Genomic DNA, 19,320 nt, shown 5'->3' with positions numbered 1-19,320 from the left:
TTGGAAAGTCGTTGTTTTTGTAGGTTGCGCTGTGGAAGCCCTCTGTCGTAATTCCCAGAATGCTTGGCACTGTGAAACTAATGCTTACGGCATGATGTCTCCGTTCTTTGTCCGCAGCTCACCCACTGCAGGGCTTGTGTGCCCTCCAAAACAATGCCCCCTTTAGAAAGCACCCACACTCTCACAATCAAGGCCTTTCTTTCAGTCGCAGTCTGTCTCGCTCACTCCATCCAATAAGATGCTGCACTGACTTCATGGTTTAGGGTAGGCTGGTGTTGCTGAAAAGACACAGTTCTAATGGTGTTGATGTGTACAAGAAGACTTATTTTATCATCTAATAGCTGAAAATCGTATAAAAAGTCAGAATATCCACCTAAAATGTTCATTAAATTGTTTAACACTCATTGTCTAATTTAAATTGCATGGATGTTGTTGTTTTCTTTTATACATGCAGTATTTCATACTCCTTTGAATTAAGTTGCCTTTGCCCTCTATTTCTCCTTTGACAAAACAGGGTGTATGAAGTGTCTCATCGAATTTGAATACAGACAGTGTTGTATGCTCTCTCTGGATTTTAACATTGGCTTTAGCAAGTTGCTCAGGCTGTCAGCAGTCTGTGTCAAATGTGATATTCTCATACCTGTGAGCAAAGGGTTTTAGATACTGATACAAAGATTCTGATTTGGCAGATTGTGTTTGTGATAAAAAAAAAAACACATGGGTTTTATTCAGCCCACACAGACTTTGTGAACAATGTATTATTTGCAGTAATAGCTGTATGTTATTAGTCTGATTTCCTGTCACTTTAAGGATTTCCCCCAATGAAAAAATTTGAGGTGGTTTTTAAGCTTCACAAAGTTAAATTGCTTTGTTGACTTAGTTTAGAAGTGGTCTTGATTGTAGATTTTTTTTTCTTCAACTGCTCTCAAGACTTTGCCCCGGGCTGCATCCTAAATCATTGTTATTGTGTTGAAAGAGAGTGACTGTCTTGTGGTCTAAAACTTCCCTTAAGTGTTTTTCTTTAATGCAGACGGAACATTTCAGCCATGCCAACCCTTAAGAAGCTTGAGAAATATTGCATGTCTGTACAGAGGCCCCAACATAAAAAGCTGCAATGTTTTTCCAGCTTTTCCTGGATATTTCCTGCTAGAGAATGTCTGTAACGATAGTGGTAGACCTCTAATAACTCTTCTGTTTACCCATATTTGTCTGATTGATGAAGTTCTTCGTGCTTTGATTTGTGTTTTATATGTATATAAGTATATAGGCATAAGTAAGACTAAATTCTTACTTTACCAGTTTGAGATGTGCACAGCACCATGTCCCAACTTGGCTTGGCCCAGTGTGCCCTGTGTGTGGGATGAGCACGAAGAATTATGAGCTTGTGGAGAGTGTTTTCTGAGTCAGCTGTGATCCCTCTCTTTCTCATCCCACCCCAGGCGGTCTAGTTCCTTCTGACAGATCAGTAGCAGCTGAGAGAGTGCTGTTTGGGTCTATCCGAGAAGTGGGGGTGGGTGCCTACTGGATCACATGACTTCGGCCACCCTACCCTCACCTTTGCTTTCAAGAGCACCAGGCGTCCTTATCCAATCATGCCTGGAATGTAGCTTGCCACTTGGGCTATTTCTGCTGTTTGTCGCTATCAGACTGCAGCTTGAACAGTTTGACACATGGGGTAGTTTCTTTTTTTTTCATTTTCCTATCCCTGGTTCTTTCTAGCTTTTTCTTGCACGCTCTCTCTTCTCTCTCTAAAGCTTGTGGGTTGAACTTTTAAGCTCCCTGGCAGAGCTTCACTGGTAGCTGTGAAACGAAACGCAGCCTCTGTCTGTGAGTAAGGGAAAGAGAGAGAAAGAGGGTGGATGAGCAAGACAGAGAGAGCAAGAGCAAAAGGGGAACAGACACACTAAACAGTGGGTGAGACAGATCCAGCAAAGGCTGGACAGAGACAGATCGGGGCGGACAGGAGAATGTCTCACCGGCTTCGGTTGTATTTTGGATCTGGTCGCAGTAACACTGCTCCAGAGTTGGAAGAGCTAAATGGGACAGTGGAGGAGGAAGGTGACAGAAGCTACAGCAGTACAGGAGCCATGATGGTCCATGCACAACCACGTAACGGAGGACATGCAGAAAGTCCAGAACCAGGCACAGTTGTTGGTTCGGACGCCTCTCTAAAGCGAAGCTCTTCCATGTTCATCCCACAGCTCCAGGGTCAAGCTGAGTCACGGACAACCAAGAGCACCTCTGTTCAAATATCTCTTCAACGCACAACTGCCCCTCATGAAGATGCATTACCCTTTGATCCACCTCCAGCGTACCCCCAGGATCCAGCTCCACCATACACTGAACCTGGTGAAAGTCTGCCCTTACCTCCACCTCCAACCTACTACAAATCCTGCCAAAATGTGGAACGAACTCAAAAAGATACTGAACCTAAGAGGCAAGTCTTTTGTGTCCGGCCATGTGATGGTCAAAATGGTTATACCCATGGAAATCCTCAAGGGATCACTATTGGAGGTGTCTGTATTAGAAGAAGATCTGCAGATGGCTCGGATGTCCAGCAGTTCAGGATCATGCCATATAGCGAGGATGGGCACAATGGGCACAATTGGTCTGTCCAGCAATGCTCAGACAGAGGTCCTGGTGCACAAAGACTAATTTTTCAGCTCCAAAAGGACCAAGGACGGCAACCAAGCTCTACCTCTCAGCCTGACGTGAGTGATTTAGGCATAACAGGTTCTAAAGGTTCCCGCTTGGTGCGGTACCCCAGGATTCGACTTGAGCGGAGCACGTCACAGCCATTGCAGCCTAGAGGAGCTCCTTCACGCCTTGGATCAATGCCAAACCTTCATGCTCCTATCTCAGAAATGGAAACGGAGAGTGATTTTATTGAGAATGGTGCTCAAGGTTGCACTTTCAAAATTAGGAAGGAACAGAATTCCCAACAACCGAAGTTTAAGATTTATTTCAGCCAGGGCGGCGAGCACAGTCCCATCCTCGAAAGGAAAATTAGCATTGGAAAGGCGCCTACCTGCAGCAATCCACAGGTACTGCTGAGTGTCTAAAGTTAAGTAATATTTAATCTGACCGTGAAGTGCATAGTTTTATTAACAAGCAGTTATTTAGTTGCTCAAACTATGCTGTAGGGTGTAGAAAGCTTTAAGTGTGTTTTAATAATTTGTAAGTGGCTGGAGAATAGGAAAAGCATATAAAAAAATAGGTAGCTGGATTTTCAGTAGAAAGAGGAGGTGGGTTCAGAAATGACTTATTCACAACCCACATTCTGGGAAGTGAAAATTCCATGAAAATAGGGGCCAGGAGCAAGACGTAACCGCACTGTCTATGGTTTCCTAACAAGCATACAAACCCAAGAAGTGGAAATGTATGGGGACTGGAAGCATTTTCAGACTGAACTTCATTCATAGTGGCCACTTGTCTTTTTCCCCCTCTCTTGAAGAGGAGCCTGTTCTATCTTTAGTCCCGTGTCAAGTGTTGTTGTTGGTTTTGAAAGCAGCCTTTCTCCTTTGGACTGGGTTACCGTTCATCTCTTGTGACAGCTGTTCTGTGGTGATTAAGGTCTAATATATGGTTACACATGCTGCTGTTCTTGGTATCTCAAAGCTTTTAATTTCCCAACCCTTAAGTGGTTCCAAACTTTTATGAATTTCTTTCATCAGAACTTTCTGATTTCTATTTCTCTCTAAACTATTCTTTTAAGCACTAGCTTTTTCCTCATATTTGCCACTTTTTGTCACTCCCTAGAAGTTGAGTTTTTTTACAGGCTTTGAAACTCCTTTCAGTGACTCAGAGTAGTGCTGACAATCTGTAAGTGTGTGGGATTTGTCAATTTGTCACCAGTTGTTACTAGTACTAGAACTAGTATCTATCCTTTACAGAAGTTCAGGTTTGCATTCGAAAGTTCTGGAATCTCTAAGACGTCCACATTTTAGAATATTCCAATGTCGAAATCAGCACTGTCACACGCATACCTTCAGCTTCTGTGGCAGCATATGTATTTCCAGTACCTGCTGAAAAGGCTTTACTGGAAATGAGTCAGTCAAGAAGCTAAATGTTCCAGCAGCAGAGTTCATCAACTGAAGTGAACCGCTCTCGCGCAGATCTGTTTACTTCATGCTGTCATGACTGCTCTTATGAACGCCTCAAGCAAGTCTTTGTTGATGCTGGATTATCTCTAAAGATAAGTCTTGTAATACATCATAACCTGTGGAGTTCTTGTTTACAAACAATACAGAATACAATACAGTTCTGTTAATATTTGATTTTAACAAGATGATTAGCAGAAAACAATAGCTTTCACATAACCATATCACATTTCGGAGATCGTCCATTGCATCCATCCCCTTGTGGGAAGCATGGATTTCCAGTAGACTTGCCAGTGCTCTCAGATTAAAGGGGCACTTTTTTTTGGAAATAGGCTCATTTTACAAGTCTCTTTGACATAAACAGTTGAGCTTTACCATGTTTGAGTTATTCGGCAATCTCCAGGTCTGGCAGGAGCGCTTTTAGCTTTGCTTAAAGATGTTGTTTCTAGGTTGATATAGCTGGGAAATACACTACCTGAAAATTGTTCTCAATCCCAGTTGTAAGAGTAAAGAATAATAACTTGTCTTCTAGTTGATCATTTGGAAAATTGAAAATTGATTTTTTTCAACACATAAACTGCAGAACACTTATTGGAACCTGGATGGGCCCAAGATTCTTATAGAAATCCATCAAGTTTGGTGTAGGAAAAATCATGGTTTGGGGTTACATTCAGTATGGGGGCGTGCAAGAGCTGCAGAGTGGATGGCAACATTAAAAGGCTGTGGTATCAAGACATTTGTGGCAAATTCTTTAGCAGGATAGCACTCCGTCTCATGCTTCAGCCTCCACATCGAAGTTCCTGAAAGCAAAGAAGGTCAAGGGGCTCCAGGATTGGCCAGCCGAGTCACCAGACATGAACATTGAGCATGTCTAGGGTAACATGGAGATGAATCCATAGAATCTTGGTAAACTCTGGGAGTCCTGCAGGAACACTTTCCTAGCCATTCCAGATGACTTTATTAGCAAGTTATTTGAGCCATTGCAAAGATGCATGGATGCAGTTGTCCCAGCTCATGGAAGTCATACACTATATTAATTCTTTTTCCACTGCACCATAACTTTATATTCTATACTGTACATTATTTCTGTTCAGTGAAAAGACTTTTGTCTAAGCAAAGTCAGACCTTACTGTCCTAATTAAATAATTAAACCTCAAAGCATGATTTAATTTTGGTAAAATAAGCATAATCTAGCGGACTTTGCCTTTCATATAAGCCACTTATAAAATTAATGATCAACTCGAAGTAAAGTTATTATTTGTTGTTCCTAAAACTTATAATTCAATTGCAATGTAATAATCAAGGAACTTTGGTGCAGTATACCATAGCTGCTTGCAAAATTTGCCTTTATCCCCTAGCACACATGTAACTAAAGAAGAGAAACTCTACGAATTTTTAGGCACAATGCAAACAATCTTTTAGATTTAAAGATATATGCTAAGCTAAGCTTAAAGTGCTCCTGCCAGAACTGGAGATCAGCTGAATAGAATTAAAAATTGAACTGTTCCAAACACGGGTTTTAGTAAGCATGATGAGGGGATGTGGGGGCAAATCTTGCTCAAGTCTGCTGTGGCAGCTTTCTTCCAGAACTCAGGATTTAGTGGTTTAAAAAAAAACCTGTGCTAACAAGTAAGAAAAGAACAGTGAGAGATTTTGAAATTGAGGATACATGAAAGAGTCAAGCTATGTCAGCATTTCCAATTGCTGTGGTACCTTGTTATTGTTGTCGGACTGGAGCACTGCATCTAAATATATGGGGGCTCCAGACTTATTTTAGCTTACTTCCAGGTTTATTTTAGCATCTCTTCATGTTGCGGCTCAGTTGTCGGAAGTTTTTCCCCTCAAGTCCTATTTTCATAACCCCTGACCCTGACCTTTGCAGTCCAACTATGTGACCTCTGAAGCTTACAAAGTAATACGCTTCTTTTTTCTGTTTTCCTTCCTTTTGATTTGTTGTTTGGTTCATTTTGTTTGTGTCTCTTTTTAAACATGGCCTCTTGGTTCTAACTTCCCTGCTGTCTTGATTTCTGCTTGTTTTGAGTTTCTGTGCTTTTTCGGCCTATTTAACGGCTTGAGTCGTCTGCTAACTCAGCTCCGTTCTGGACGATGACTAAGCAAATGCTTATTTTTAACACTCAGACCAATGTGTGGGAAAAAGTGCTTTCAAGGTCATATAAAGACATGATATCTTAATGCTCTCGAAGTCGCTGCGAAGTTTAAAGTGATCAGTTAAATCATTTTTACTTCTTCAGAGTATCACGTTTATTGCTATAGGATAGGAAAATAGTTTCCTTAGCGACTAGAGCTTTTGCCAAGACACAAGGGATGCAATTCTTCAACAGCGTGACCTTTAAGACTCAAATCCCTGGTGGAGCTTTCTAGGTCATTCCTTCGTACCTTTTGGGTTAATGAATTTAGCTTCTGTTTGTGATTCACAATTGCTCTTGGTGGCTGTAACCCCATTTGACTCAACTCCTTAACATTTATTCAGAGTAATGTCTTAGACATGGTGTGTTTTCCATGATGAGGAGGGGATTGAAAATGTATTTGTGGTCCTGTTGTTTACTCACCATCAAAAATAGTGACTCGTACTTAACCTTTCCACAATAAAACGTTATTGACAATAAACTGTACCAATTCTTTTGTTTTGAGGCTAACTTTTACTTTTACGTCACTTTACTTCACTTTACCTTACTTTTATTTTACTTTAAATTTATTTTAGTATTTATTTTATTTTTATTTTGTTTGACTTTTTTCTTCATTTTAGTTTTTTTTTTAACTTTTGTTGTTTATTTTTTACTTTTTGTTTTACTTTAATTAATCTAAATTTGATTATGCTTTATTATGTTGTCATCTTTTTTTTAATATTTTGACTTTAATTTTTATTTAGTTTTTCTTCAATTTATATCCATTTGTTAGTTCATTTTACTTATTTTTTACATTTATTTTACTTTTGTTTATTTTATTTCTTAAACTTTTATTTTACTTTATATTATTAATCTCAATTTTATTATACTTTATTATGATTTATAATTTAAAATTTACTTAAATGTGTACAGAATTTTATTTAGTTTTTTCTCAATTTTATTTATTTAACTTTTTATTTTTATTATTTTATTTTACTTTTATTTTGTATTTTTATTTTTACATTTATTTTTATTTTTACTTAGTTTTATTTATTGTACTTTTATGTTTATTTAGATTTTTTTTTACTTTTATTGTACTTTATATTACAAATCTCAATTTTATTGTATTTTATCACTTTTTATTTGAATATGTTTTACCTTTTGGTTTAGTTGTTAAACCAAAGTAAACCAATTTTTTTTTTAATATTTAAAAAATCATTTTTACTTAATATTTAAAATAGTTTTAATGTTGTTTTATTTATTTTTATTCGGTTGATAATTTTTTTTGTTTTATTAATTGTTATACTATATATTTTTTCTCTGTTCATTAATAGTTTTATATGTCAAATGATTTTCTGTTTGCTTGTTTAAGCTTACCAAAAAACTCAGATTAAACTCTTACTTTTGGAGTGTGTTCATTTCTAACGGCTCCGTTTGTATCGAACAATGTTATTCCAAATATAGTTCTTGTACTAACTTAATTCACAGTGTTGCATTAATGTCATCTTCAATATGAAGCATATTCATAACTACCGCATTCACTTATTCCGAGGCCTAAACCTTGTGCACCCCAGATTGGCTGTATGTACTCGTCCTTGTTGTCTTAATAAGTTTATTCCACACACAGGCTCACATTGGTCTTGATCGGCCCAAGAACGGTCATTTCAACAATGGTCAGGTAATCCACTGGTCAACCATGACCCAACTACCTGACAATCACAGCTGACAATCTCACAGTTTGGCTTTTTTTTTCGGAATTGGTGGATGGATTGAAGGCTTGTGATTGGCAGTAATACATTAATACACTCCTTCTGACTTTGACCCTCACTCATAGCCCATCTGCTGCTCCTCACTGGGTTGGTTGTCAGGTTTTTATTTTTCCCTATTTAAAGTGAAATTAACACTCCCCTTATTACTGTATTTCCAGCTTTTTCGCTCTCTTCCTTTATTTATACAGACACGTTCATTCATACTTCTTGGGTTATACAGGTGTGTGTGTGTGTGTGTGTGTTTATTATCCTCATCTTTGTGGTTTTTCCTTGCCAAGTCCTGCTGCTGATTTACATCCACATCTTCTCTCATTTATATGATTATTATTATCATAACTACCTCTTGCTCTCTCTCTTGTTTTTTTCTCTTTCATATCCAGACCAGAGATGACTTCCTGGGGCAGGTGGACGTGCCTCTTACACACTTACCGGTAAGCTTGTGTCAAGTACAGATAAAAGCTAAATTATTACTGCAGCTCTTTGTATTATTTTCAAGTATTTCTCATTTAACAGATCAAGGATATTTTCACAGTGTTTCCAATACATTTTTCCCCCTAGAAAAAGTCTTATTTCTTTTTATTTGGCTGAAATAAAAGTAGTTTTTTAAATATATTTAAAGCTATTCCAAAGGTCAATATTAATATTATTTTATTATTGGGTATAGAACAAACGTCTGGTATACAATAACTTGCCTAGTTAACTTAATAACCTAGTTAAGTCTATAAATAGCACTTTAAAGGGGTGGTCCAGAGTGTATTTTAAGGCTTGGTAGTGTTTATAAGATGCAAAGCAATGTTTGCTCATGCTTCATTTGTAAAAAATATATATATCCTATTTATATATCCTATATTTTGCCCATTTAAAGGGGGCCTATTATGCAAAAATCACATTTATAAGGGATTTTAACACCGTTCCGTTTCAACAATGTGTGAATAATAGCTTCTAATGGTTAAAATTAATTAATTCTATTTTTTATAATCACACTTTATAACACTTTGATTGACATTCTCACTTTGTACTTGTCATCAGAGGAGGAAAGCCCCACCCATAAGTGACAATCTCTTCCTCATTAGAATAGACAGCCCTGAGCCAGAAGCAACCGTCTGCCATTAGTTTTTCACACTGTATCTTTGATAGATATCTAAACCCTAATTTTTGGAACCCCTTTACTTAATGATTGTAAAGATAGATAGACAGATAGAAAGGATGGATGGATATATGGATGGATGGATGGATGGATGGACAGATAGAAAGGACGAATGGAAGGATATATTGATGGAAGGAGAGATAGATGGATGGTTTGATGGATGGAAGGTTGGATGTAAGAAAGGAAGAGGAGACAGACAGATAGATGGTTGGATGGACGTATGGAAGGAAAGAAGGAAGGAAAGACTGATTGATGGATGGTTGGATGAACGGAAGGAAGGAGAGATGGATGATGAAAAGAAAGAAACAGATTGATAGAAGGAAGGACATCTGACAGATGGATTGATGGATAAAAAGAAGGAAGGAAGGAGAGACGCTTGGATGAAAGGAAGGAAAGACAGACAGATAGATGGATTGATTGGTGGAAAGAAGGAAGGAAGGGAAGACAGATTGATGGCTGGATGGAAAGATAAATGATAGAAGAATGGATGGATGGACTGAAGGACAGACAGATAGCTTTATTGATAAGTGGGTGGAAGATAGATGGATTTTTGGAAAGATAGATGGATGGATGGATGGATGGATGGATGGATGGATAGAAGGAAGGAGAGGACAAATGAATGGTTGGTTGGAAGGAAGGAAGGAAGGAAGGAAGGAGAGATGGATGGATGAAAGGAAGGAAAGACAGATGGATTGATGGGTGGAAGGAAGGAAGGAGAGACAGATGAATGGCTGGATGGAAAGGTAAATGATAGAAGAATGAAGGGATGGATGGATTGAAGGACACTCAGATCGCTTTATTGATGAGTGGGTGGAAGATAGATGGCTGGAAGGATAGTTGGAAGTATGGGTGGACGGTTGGATGTATAGACAGACAGATAGCTTTATAGATGGATGGATGGATGGATGGATGGATTGATGGGTAGATAGATAGATAGATAGATAGATAGATAGATAGATAGATAGATAGATAGATAGATAGATAGATAGATAGATAGATAGACAGACGGACGGACGGACGGACGGACGGACGGACGGACAGACAGACAGACAGACAGATAGATGTTTGTAGCTCTGCCTTCTTTTGAAAAGAGGGTTGGGATTACAATCTCATTTGAATTTAATGCAACAGTCACCAAAACGGCACAATTTAGATCTAAACCCCAAGCGCATATTTCAAAGAGTTATAAAATATTATTTGTGCTTTATTTTGAGCTGAAACTTCACATATACACTCTAGGGACATCAGAGACTTATTTTACTTATTTTATCTTGTAAAAAGGGGCATAGTGAGTCCCCTTTAAACATTACACTGGTGGGCTAATACTTTTGCCTTCAACTGTAGTAATATAGTTTGCTATTTTGGTGTCATTAACAAACAGCAGTGGGCTGAAAGAATAGAACATGGAAGTTATTGAGAGTCACATGATGGTAATTAAGCCCAATGTTGGACTTCATATCCCTGTACGGAGTGGAAAGGGAATTGCTTGGAATGTAAACACACAGGCTGTTTCTGACAGGGGTATCCCAACTATAAAAAACACCCTGCCAAAAATGGGACAGTCTTTCAGGGTGGCCCAGTTTAGCCTGTACCACTATGCTATACTGCGTAATAATGTTTGGTAAGTCCAGCGTTCTATTTATGTCCAAATATTTGAAATGATGTCAAATAAGATTACAGTTGGTTCTATTTAGATTGTGTATTTTCTTCCACTACATAATTGTGGAATTTGTTTAGATCTATAGTTCCATTATTAGGATTATCCTTATTCATTTTAATGTTATATAGTAGAATGCAAAATTTACAGTATTGATATTGTAATTCCTTTAAATGTTTCCCAATTGTTGGGTTACGAAAACATTTTTCAATGCATTTTATAATACTCTTATATAACGTAAAAGTTTTTATATATATTTTTACTGATGATATGATGACAGTACAAAATATTTACTAGTTAATTTGCCAGATTAAATTACTTAAAATTCTTAAAGTGCACTTTAAAGACTTAACTAGGTTAATAATGTTAACTAATAATGTTAGAAAGCTTAACTTTTATTTATTGTTTTATTTATTGCAGTTTATTGGACAACAGTGGTTCTCTAGTCAATCCTAAAAAATAATCTAAAAGAGGCTAATAATATTTATCTTTATTTATTTATTTATTTTTATATTTATTTTTTTTTTTTTGCTTAAAATTTTTCAATAACTGCTTTTTTTCCAGCTAAACTAAAAAAATATAGTCCTTTCTCGAGAAGAAAAAATATGGTAGGAAATACTGTAAAATTTTCCTTCATCTGTTAAACAGCACTTGGGAAATATTTGAAAAAGAATTACAATTTCACAGGAGGGCAAATAGTTTTGCCTTTAACTAAATACGAGCATTTGATTTTTTTTATTTTTATTTTATTTATGTACATATTTTTTATTGAATATTTAAAGTATTAGTAAAAAATTGCATTCATCCCAAAAATCTGTAATCATATGTTAGTTTGTGATTAACAAAACAAAAGTCAATGACTACAGGCACTTTGAGGGTCTTAAACATATCAGCTATAAAAATAAAACAGTTGTGGACAAGTTCAGGAATGTTTGCTGAGGCTGTGGATTAATGATAATATTATGGAAAATAATGTTCAGTTTCTTTCACAGGCCTTTTATTTTGCATCGTAAGACCTTAGTGTGTCTTCAGGAGCCACAGGTATTAGTTTTGTTTTGCCTGTATGTGTTTTTTGACTCATTATGAGTCAAAAAAAACATACAGGCAAAACGAAGTTAATACCCGTGGCTTCTGACGACACACTGAGGTCTTACAATGCAAAACAAAAGGTCTGTTAATGTTTATTGTCATTTTATGAATCACCAAGTATTATCATTATTATTATCCCACTTAAGAATTTGTTTTGATTGGCTTCAGGACACACCACTGTTGTCCAATAACTTGCCTATTAACATTATTAACCAGGATAAGCCTTTACATTGCATGTTAAAGCTGAATACTACAAAATAACTAGTAAAATATTATGTATATAAAATATTATGTCTGTTTTAAGTTTAAAAATATATATTGTATGTTAATGTTTAATAAAATAATCTGTTACCCAGCACTTTTATATTAAAATAATTGCAATTTCACAGGATGGCTAATCGTTTTAGCTTGTCTTTGTTTTATATGGCCTATATATTCTAAAATCTGTTTCTTAAACATTAAATGTTAGTAAAAAAAAAATGACTAAATGTAAAATGTTTAAAGATTACTAAACGAGTAACTTACTACATTCATGATTCTGCACAGCTTCTTATACCATACCATATTGCTTCAAAATGATCCAAATGGCACTCTGTCTTAAAGAAGATAATGCTTGGCAAGCTTTGTGCTCTATAAAATAATGGCTTTTCAGTATGATATTTTGTTCCAATAAACGTTTGAGCAAGAGATAGTTTCCCCACAGCAGACTTTTAGGAAAAACATTTGGAATGGAAGAACTCTTGTTTTTGCTTAAACCGTTTCCAGTGGCTAAGTGCAGTTTCTTTGCTGGATTGCATATTTAGAGAGACACACACACACACACACAAAGTCTGGTCTGTTTTCCTTGTGGCCGCCTACATATCTACTCTTCACTGCTGCGTGGTTGCAGTCCAGACCACGCTCTCCTTTTCTGCCGTCTTGTATTGCTGAATATTTAAAAGTGGTTTCATATACTTGGATCAGATGCGTTTAGTTTAGATGGATACAGTCAAAATGATTAGCCCTCCTTTGAATCTAAAAAAAAAATTCCTAAAGGATCACTTTCATATGTTTATTTATGAAATAATAAAATGTTCAGTGCGGTGCAGTTTTTTTTACGCTACTTAAGCATCTATAACGTTTTTCATTTTGAGCATTATAAACTCTACACGAACTGTGAATGTAGACCAAAATATTCAACAACTGTTAGTGTTTTAGTTTGGGATGGTCATTTTTGAGAAAATGCCTCTGACATTGAGGGAGAGATGGATACCAGGGGGGATATACACAGGGGCTAATAATTCAGGAGGGCTAGTAACTATTTGTTTCCTCTGACTCGTTTTCAGAACATAGACGCAGTAGGGTGCTGTTTGCTGTTTTTGCACATTTCAATGTTTACGAATAGATTACATCAAAAAGAACACGAGTAATCATGACAAACCACATCAGTCTAAAGCTACAACCCTCAAGCAACCATTGTAGCTAGTTGTTTTTCAATGGGAAGCTTATAAAGAATGTATTTGCTAAATTTGTGCAAGTTGTACAGGAAATGCTTATTAGATATGGAGTAAATATCATTGTAATAACAAGACACACATGCATTCATTGCTGTACATCAGGGATTATTTTGAAAGAGTCCTCAGGAAAACATGCCATCGAACACATTTAGTCCCCCGACACAATAGTGTTGAATTATGGGTGGTTATTTATTTGTTTATGTCATCATTTCATCCGCAGACCTATTGTTTACATTATTTACTATGTTACTTATGGTCGAAAATGACGTCTTTGTAGTAAAAAGCAAGGCGATATCATAGTTTGTTACAAATAAAATCAGACCACGAACTGAATAAAAAGTCAAAGTTATAGTTACTAAAATCTAAACAAAGCAGTGGAGTGTTTTGACGTTCGATAAAGCCACCTTGCAGATTTGAGTCTGTCTGAACGCATTTTCACCTTCAGTTTAATCCAAGCTTGCCAAAAAGGAAAATGCCTCTAGTTTTCCTTCTGGGCCTCCAATCTTTCCTCACATAGTTTTGGTTTCGGGCACAAGCAGAGGTGCCAATTCCATCAATTTCCATCAGATCTCAGCCACTAATGACCGGCCGTGAATATCCAACCTGTGGGCAGTTTAAATGTAACGGGAGATCGGTGTTATGTAAGAAAGCTGGACGTCACCCAAGGGTTTACATCTCCCGTTCTCCACCTTCCAAAACCAAGCTGGGGCTGTTATATTTGAATGCGCTGAGATTAGCCCTTATTTAATGCATGTTTCTGCTGTTTTTGTTGATGTCTAGACTGAAGACCCTGCCATGGAGCGTCCATACACGTTTAAAGACTTTCTCCTGCGTCCAAGAAGGTCAGTGCTTGCAGACTTCACAACTGCTGTTCAGGAACATCAGAGGATATATTTGGTTGCAGTTTGATGTGCTGGTTTTGCTCTTTGACCTTTTTTGATAATTTGATACAATACAGCACATAAACGATTTGACAGTCTGTGCTTTCAGAACTAAATGTGCAACTCTCACACTAACACTAGTGAATCATTTTAATGTGGCGATAGTTACAAAGATTTTGAATGAACACTGACTGTATTTTGTTTACATTTATTTTTTACAGTTTTTACAATAAGTGTTTAAAGCAGTACATTACCCCTTCTCTACCACAACCATGGCATTGAAAGAAAGAAAGAAATTAAATAAAAAGGGTATATATATCCATATATATCTACATATCTCACTGGTCACTTTATTAGGTGCACCTGTCCAACTGCTTGATGCAAATGTCTAATCTGCCAATCACATGGCAGCAACTCAATGCATTTAGGCATATAGACATGGTCAAGATGATCTGCTGCAGTTTAAACCGAGCATCAGATGGGTGAGAAAGGTGATTTAAATTACTTTGAACTTGGCATGGTTGTTGGTATTTAGTATTTCAGAAACTGCTGATCTACTGGGATTTTCACACACCACCATATCTAGGATTTACTGAGAATAGCCCGAAAAAGAGAAAATATCCAGTGAGCAGCAGTTCTGTGAGTGCAACCCCTGTTGATGCCAGAGGTCAAAGGAGAACGGCCAGACTGGTTTGAGCTGATAGAAAGACAACAGTAACTCAAACAACCGCTCGCAACAACTGAGGTATGCAGTAGAGCATCTCTAAATGCACAACACGTCCAACCTTGAGTCGGATGGGCTATAGCAGCAGAAGATCACAGCCTACCTAAGTGTTGTTGCTGGCCATGTCCATTACTTTATGACCACAGTGTACCCATCTCCTAATGGCTACTTCAAGCAGGAAAACGTATTGTAAGGCGCTAATCATCTCAGACTGATCTCTTGAACATGACAATGAGTTCACTGTACTCTAATGGCGTCCACAATCACCAAATCTCAATCCAATAGAGCACCTTTGGGATGTGGTGGAACGAGACTAGAGATCATCATGGATGTGCAGCCGACAAATCTGCAGCAACTGCGGGATGCTGTCATGTCCACATGGACTAAAATCTCTGAAGAATATTCCTAGAACCTTGTTGAATTTATGCTACGAAGAATTAAGTATTCTGAAGGCAAAAGTGGGTCCAACTCTGTACTGGTGAGGTGTACCTAATAAAGTGGCCGGTGAATGTATTCACGAAAAGTAAATAAAGCAAATAAAAAAAGACAATATAAATGTATTACAGACTGTATTTTAATATACTCATTGATGTACCACTTTACTATATACTTAACTATAATAGAGTGATTCTAAATTTTTGTTTTCTTCCTTTTTTTTGTTTTGTGTTTGTAAGTTAGACATTATGGCTCTCAAAATATACAAAAATTTTCAAACCATTGTTTATTGTGAAATTCTGTTTAATATAAGTGGATAACTGTAGAATTCAGAAACGTGATATTGTAATTAGTGACACTATGGTGGTCATTAAGTGGAATTTTTCAACATTTTAATCATACAAAGAAGATACCTTTGTAATGACATACTGATAAGAGGCCATCAACACTGTTGACAGACTGACTTAAGCCACATTTATATGACTATGACCTTTCCTTTCTGTTTAAAAAAAAAACACGTCTGCATGACAGCATTTTCAGAATAATCCAAGTTTTTACAAATCTTTAAAAGGCCAAAAATGATGCATTACATATGCCAGGCCAGTATTTGGCGATGTCACCTTCTGTTTCTGCTTTTGATTGTAATTAGGGCTGCACAAAATATCGTTTAAGCATCGATATTGCAATGTGTGCATATGCAATAGTCAAACCGCTGTACAAGTCAAGATATAGTTGACCAGGTACAACACATGGTAATTTTGGAGTCCTTTCAGTTGAACCATAATAAAGTGAAAGTGAATTAATTGCATGTGTTTTTAGGCCTGTGTAATCATTTTAAGCGAGTTATGTGAAGCTGCTTTGACACAATCTACATTGTAAAAGCGCTATACAAATAAAGCTGAATTGAATTGAATTCAGTTTAAAGCATGTCGGCTGTACATTTGTGGACAAAGATTCATTCTATTTAATTGTTTGCACAATGAAGACTATACAGCTTTATCGTACATTTGAGTATTTTATTTCTGTTACTTTATACTGTTATGGGCTGCACAGTGGGTAGCACGTTCACCTCACAGCTAGAATTTTGCTGGTTCAAGCCTTGGCTGGGTCAGTTGGGATTTCTGTGTGGAGTTTGCATGTTCTCCCTGTCTTCACGTGGGTTTCCTCTGGGTGCTCCGTTTTCCCTCACAAGTCCAAAGACATGTGGTATAGGTGAATTCGGCATCCGCTGCGTAAAACATATGCTGGATAAGTTGGCAGTTCATTCCGCTGTAGTGACCCCAGATTAATAAAGGGACTAAGCTGAAAATTAATAAATGAATGAATGAACACAACAATGGCTGTGTTGTTAAAACACATTTTTATGCTTTGTCCTTTAGTCATAAATCTCGGGTGAAAGGTTACCTGAGGCTCAAGATGGCCTACCTGCCAAAGAATGGAGGACATGAGGAGGAAAGCGGTGAAATGAGAGAGGAGGCTGAGGTGAAGTATATCCATCCACACACTCATTTTTTTTTATTAATACCGTAGATCATATTGTAAAATGTCTAATTTTGTAAATCAGATCTTAATATTGCTCTAAGAATGTTTTTAGAAGTAATATGTGTACATTCAGGTTTACACACTAAATCATCAGCAAACTTAGAATAAATACTACACAACACTATAGTAATACACTACAAATAATCATTGGTTTGCCAAAAGCGTAATATTTAAAAATGTGTCCTTTCTTTCTACACTTTTTAAAAGCTTACTTTTAATTAAACTTTTTAATGTTGATTTTAAAAAATGATGTGTATAACAGAATAATACTTTTTTTTTTTATAACAGAGATGCTTTAATTGTATGTTCGAATATTCATACTACAACATTTTCTGAGGTCATGAAATTTTGCTCCATAAATTTAGTCCAATAAATAATTAGATAAATAAAATTAATTTGAGACATGCTTAAACATCTTTTTTCTCTTGCCTTCAGTGATTTTAGTGTCTCTTTATCCCCTCAGACTACTGTACTTGGCATTTTTTCCTTCAAAGTATGCCACTTTGGCTTGAACCGTTTTGACAGTCTGGCATTTCCTTCCTTTAACTTTCTAGCTTCCTGTTCTCTGACTTCATTCCCACTGTTCAATTTTCAGCTGGATGTTTATTATTTTTCTTTCTGCTAGAGGAGAGTTTTCTGTCGTCGCAGCTGTAATACTAATCATAACACTTTAAAATTGATAAGAGGACAGCATTTCATCAGTTGCATTTAAAATGCACATTTAAAGGGACAGTTCAAACTAAAAGTAAAATTCTCTTCTTATTTGCACACCCTCAACTTGTTCCAAACCCATCTGAATAAGGATATTGTGAAGAATATTGGAAAATGTTAGCCATTGACATCTGTAATATATATTTTTTGTCAATGGCTACCCTTTTTCAGCATTACTCAAAATGTATTCATATTTTTCTGTTGTTTCCACAGCAAAAGAAAACTCACAAAGCTTTGGATCAACTTTTTCTTTAAAAGTTGTTCAGCAAGTTCTCTTTTTTGCTACTATAAACCGTTTTGGAAATAAAATTTGAACTTTTGTGATTACCAGGTAGTATTGGGAAGGATTAGGCATGTGGAATAGGATCATGTATATGAATATGTTCTAAAGTCTCTAACTTTTTGTTGACCAGCCCTTACTTTCTTACTCCTATTCCTTTCAACTTGTATATCTCTTATTTTTTTCATAAATATGTTGGTTTTAAGTATTAATAAACAGCTAATATTTTAATTATATACAAATAATAATACGCTATAAGTTAATAGTGAGTACTGGTTTTTACTCCTGTCCTAAAGTCTTTACTTTTTGACGATCAGCTCCACCTTTTCTTTGTCTTATTCCTTTTAACTTGTATTTCTTACATTTTTTTATAAATATGTATATGAATAAGTACTTTTTAAGTATTATTAAACGACCAATAACCTAATAATAAGCCTATAATAACTTAATATATACTCACTTATAGTTAATAGTGATTAATGGTCCCTACTCCTAAAGTCTCAAACTTTTTGTCGACCAGCCCTTAGTTTTTTTTACTCTTATTCCTTTCAACTTGTATTTCTCTCATTTTTTATTCAAGATATATTACTAATTTTTTAGGCATATTTAGGGCTGTGCAATTAATCGAAAATTCGATTTCCATTATGACTTCTAACGATTATAAAAAACTATTAATCGAGATAAACGATTATTCCATTATTTACCGCCCCCTGTCCAGTTGTCCTCACTTGTTGCTCTTAAAAGCACGAAAGACCGCATGCTTTTGTGTGTGCGGTGCGCAAACAGTCAGAAGCATGCGGTCTACACTTGGTCTCATTCGCACATTGTGACGAGCAGAGAGCACACACATCTAAAGTCATTAACGTGAGCACTTTAATGTTCAAATAGGTGTCAAAACGCGGTGTTTAGTGATTATTCATATTAACCCTCATTTAGTAATAAACAAACGAGTTGAGGAGGATCAAAAGACACGTGAAAGCGAAACCATTAAAGTGACAGAGCACAGCTGCGCCTGTTTTATCATGATTAATAAAACAATGAGAAAATCCCTCTCTGCTCTTGACTGAAGACTTTTGTAGCTAAAGTTTTTTTCTTTTGGTGAAGATGCTAAAAGCACAGTTTGTTTCATATTTTTATTCTATTGTATTTATTTCACTTTCCTTTGCAGGGAGGAAAATAGTATATGCAGTTGAAGTCCGAATTATTAGCCCTCCTGAATATTAGCAACCTTTTCCCCCCAATTTCTGTTTAATGGAAAGAAGATTTCTGAACCTAATAGTTTTAATCATTCATTTCTAATAACCGATTAATTTTATCTTTGCTATGATGACAGCTCATAATATTTTAGTAGATTTTTTTTTAA

At 36.3% G+C, this 19,320-nt stretch overlaps 1 protein-coding gene across 50 annotated transcripts in view; it reads left to right on the top strand.

The window, feature by feature from the left end:
• Positions 1–19,320, top strand: part of nedd4l (NEDD4 like E3 ubiquitin protein ligase) — a 152,491-nt gene that overhangs the window by 73,440 nt on the left and 59,731 nt on the right. For 14 of the 50 annotated variants that reach the window (XR_015520013.1, XR_015520012.1, XM_087300874.1 and 11 more), the window contains exons 6-8: positions 8,376–8,426; positions 14,165–14,226; positions 16,804–16,906. Coding sequence is in view for 47 of the 50 variants with exons in the window: in XM_087300874.1 (XP_087157000.1) it covers positions 8,376–8,426; positions 14,165–14,226; positions 16,804–16,906 (216 nt within the window). In the remaining 3 variants the exon portion in view is untranslated. Of the gene's footprint in view, positions 1–1,651; positions 3,045–7,853; positions 7,905–8,375; positions 8,427–14,164; positions 14,227–16,803; positions 16,907–19,320 lie in introns of those variants that run through there. The other 36 variants (XR_015520011.1, XM_087300870.1, XM_087300869.1 and 33 more) reach the window with 4 other exon arrangements.

Source organism: Danio rerio, chromosome 21 (genome assembly GCF_052040795.2).
Source record: "Danio rerio strain M-AB ecotype USA chromosome 21, GRCz13ab, whole genome shotgun sequence".
In the NCBI taxonomy this organism is placed as follows: Eukaryota; Metazoa; Chordata; class Actinopteri; order Cypriniformes; family Danionidae; genus Danio; species Danio rerio.
Note: the sequence above shows the minus strand (reverse complement) of the source record. Positions and strands in the feature narration are given on the sequence as shown.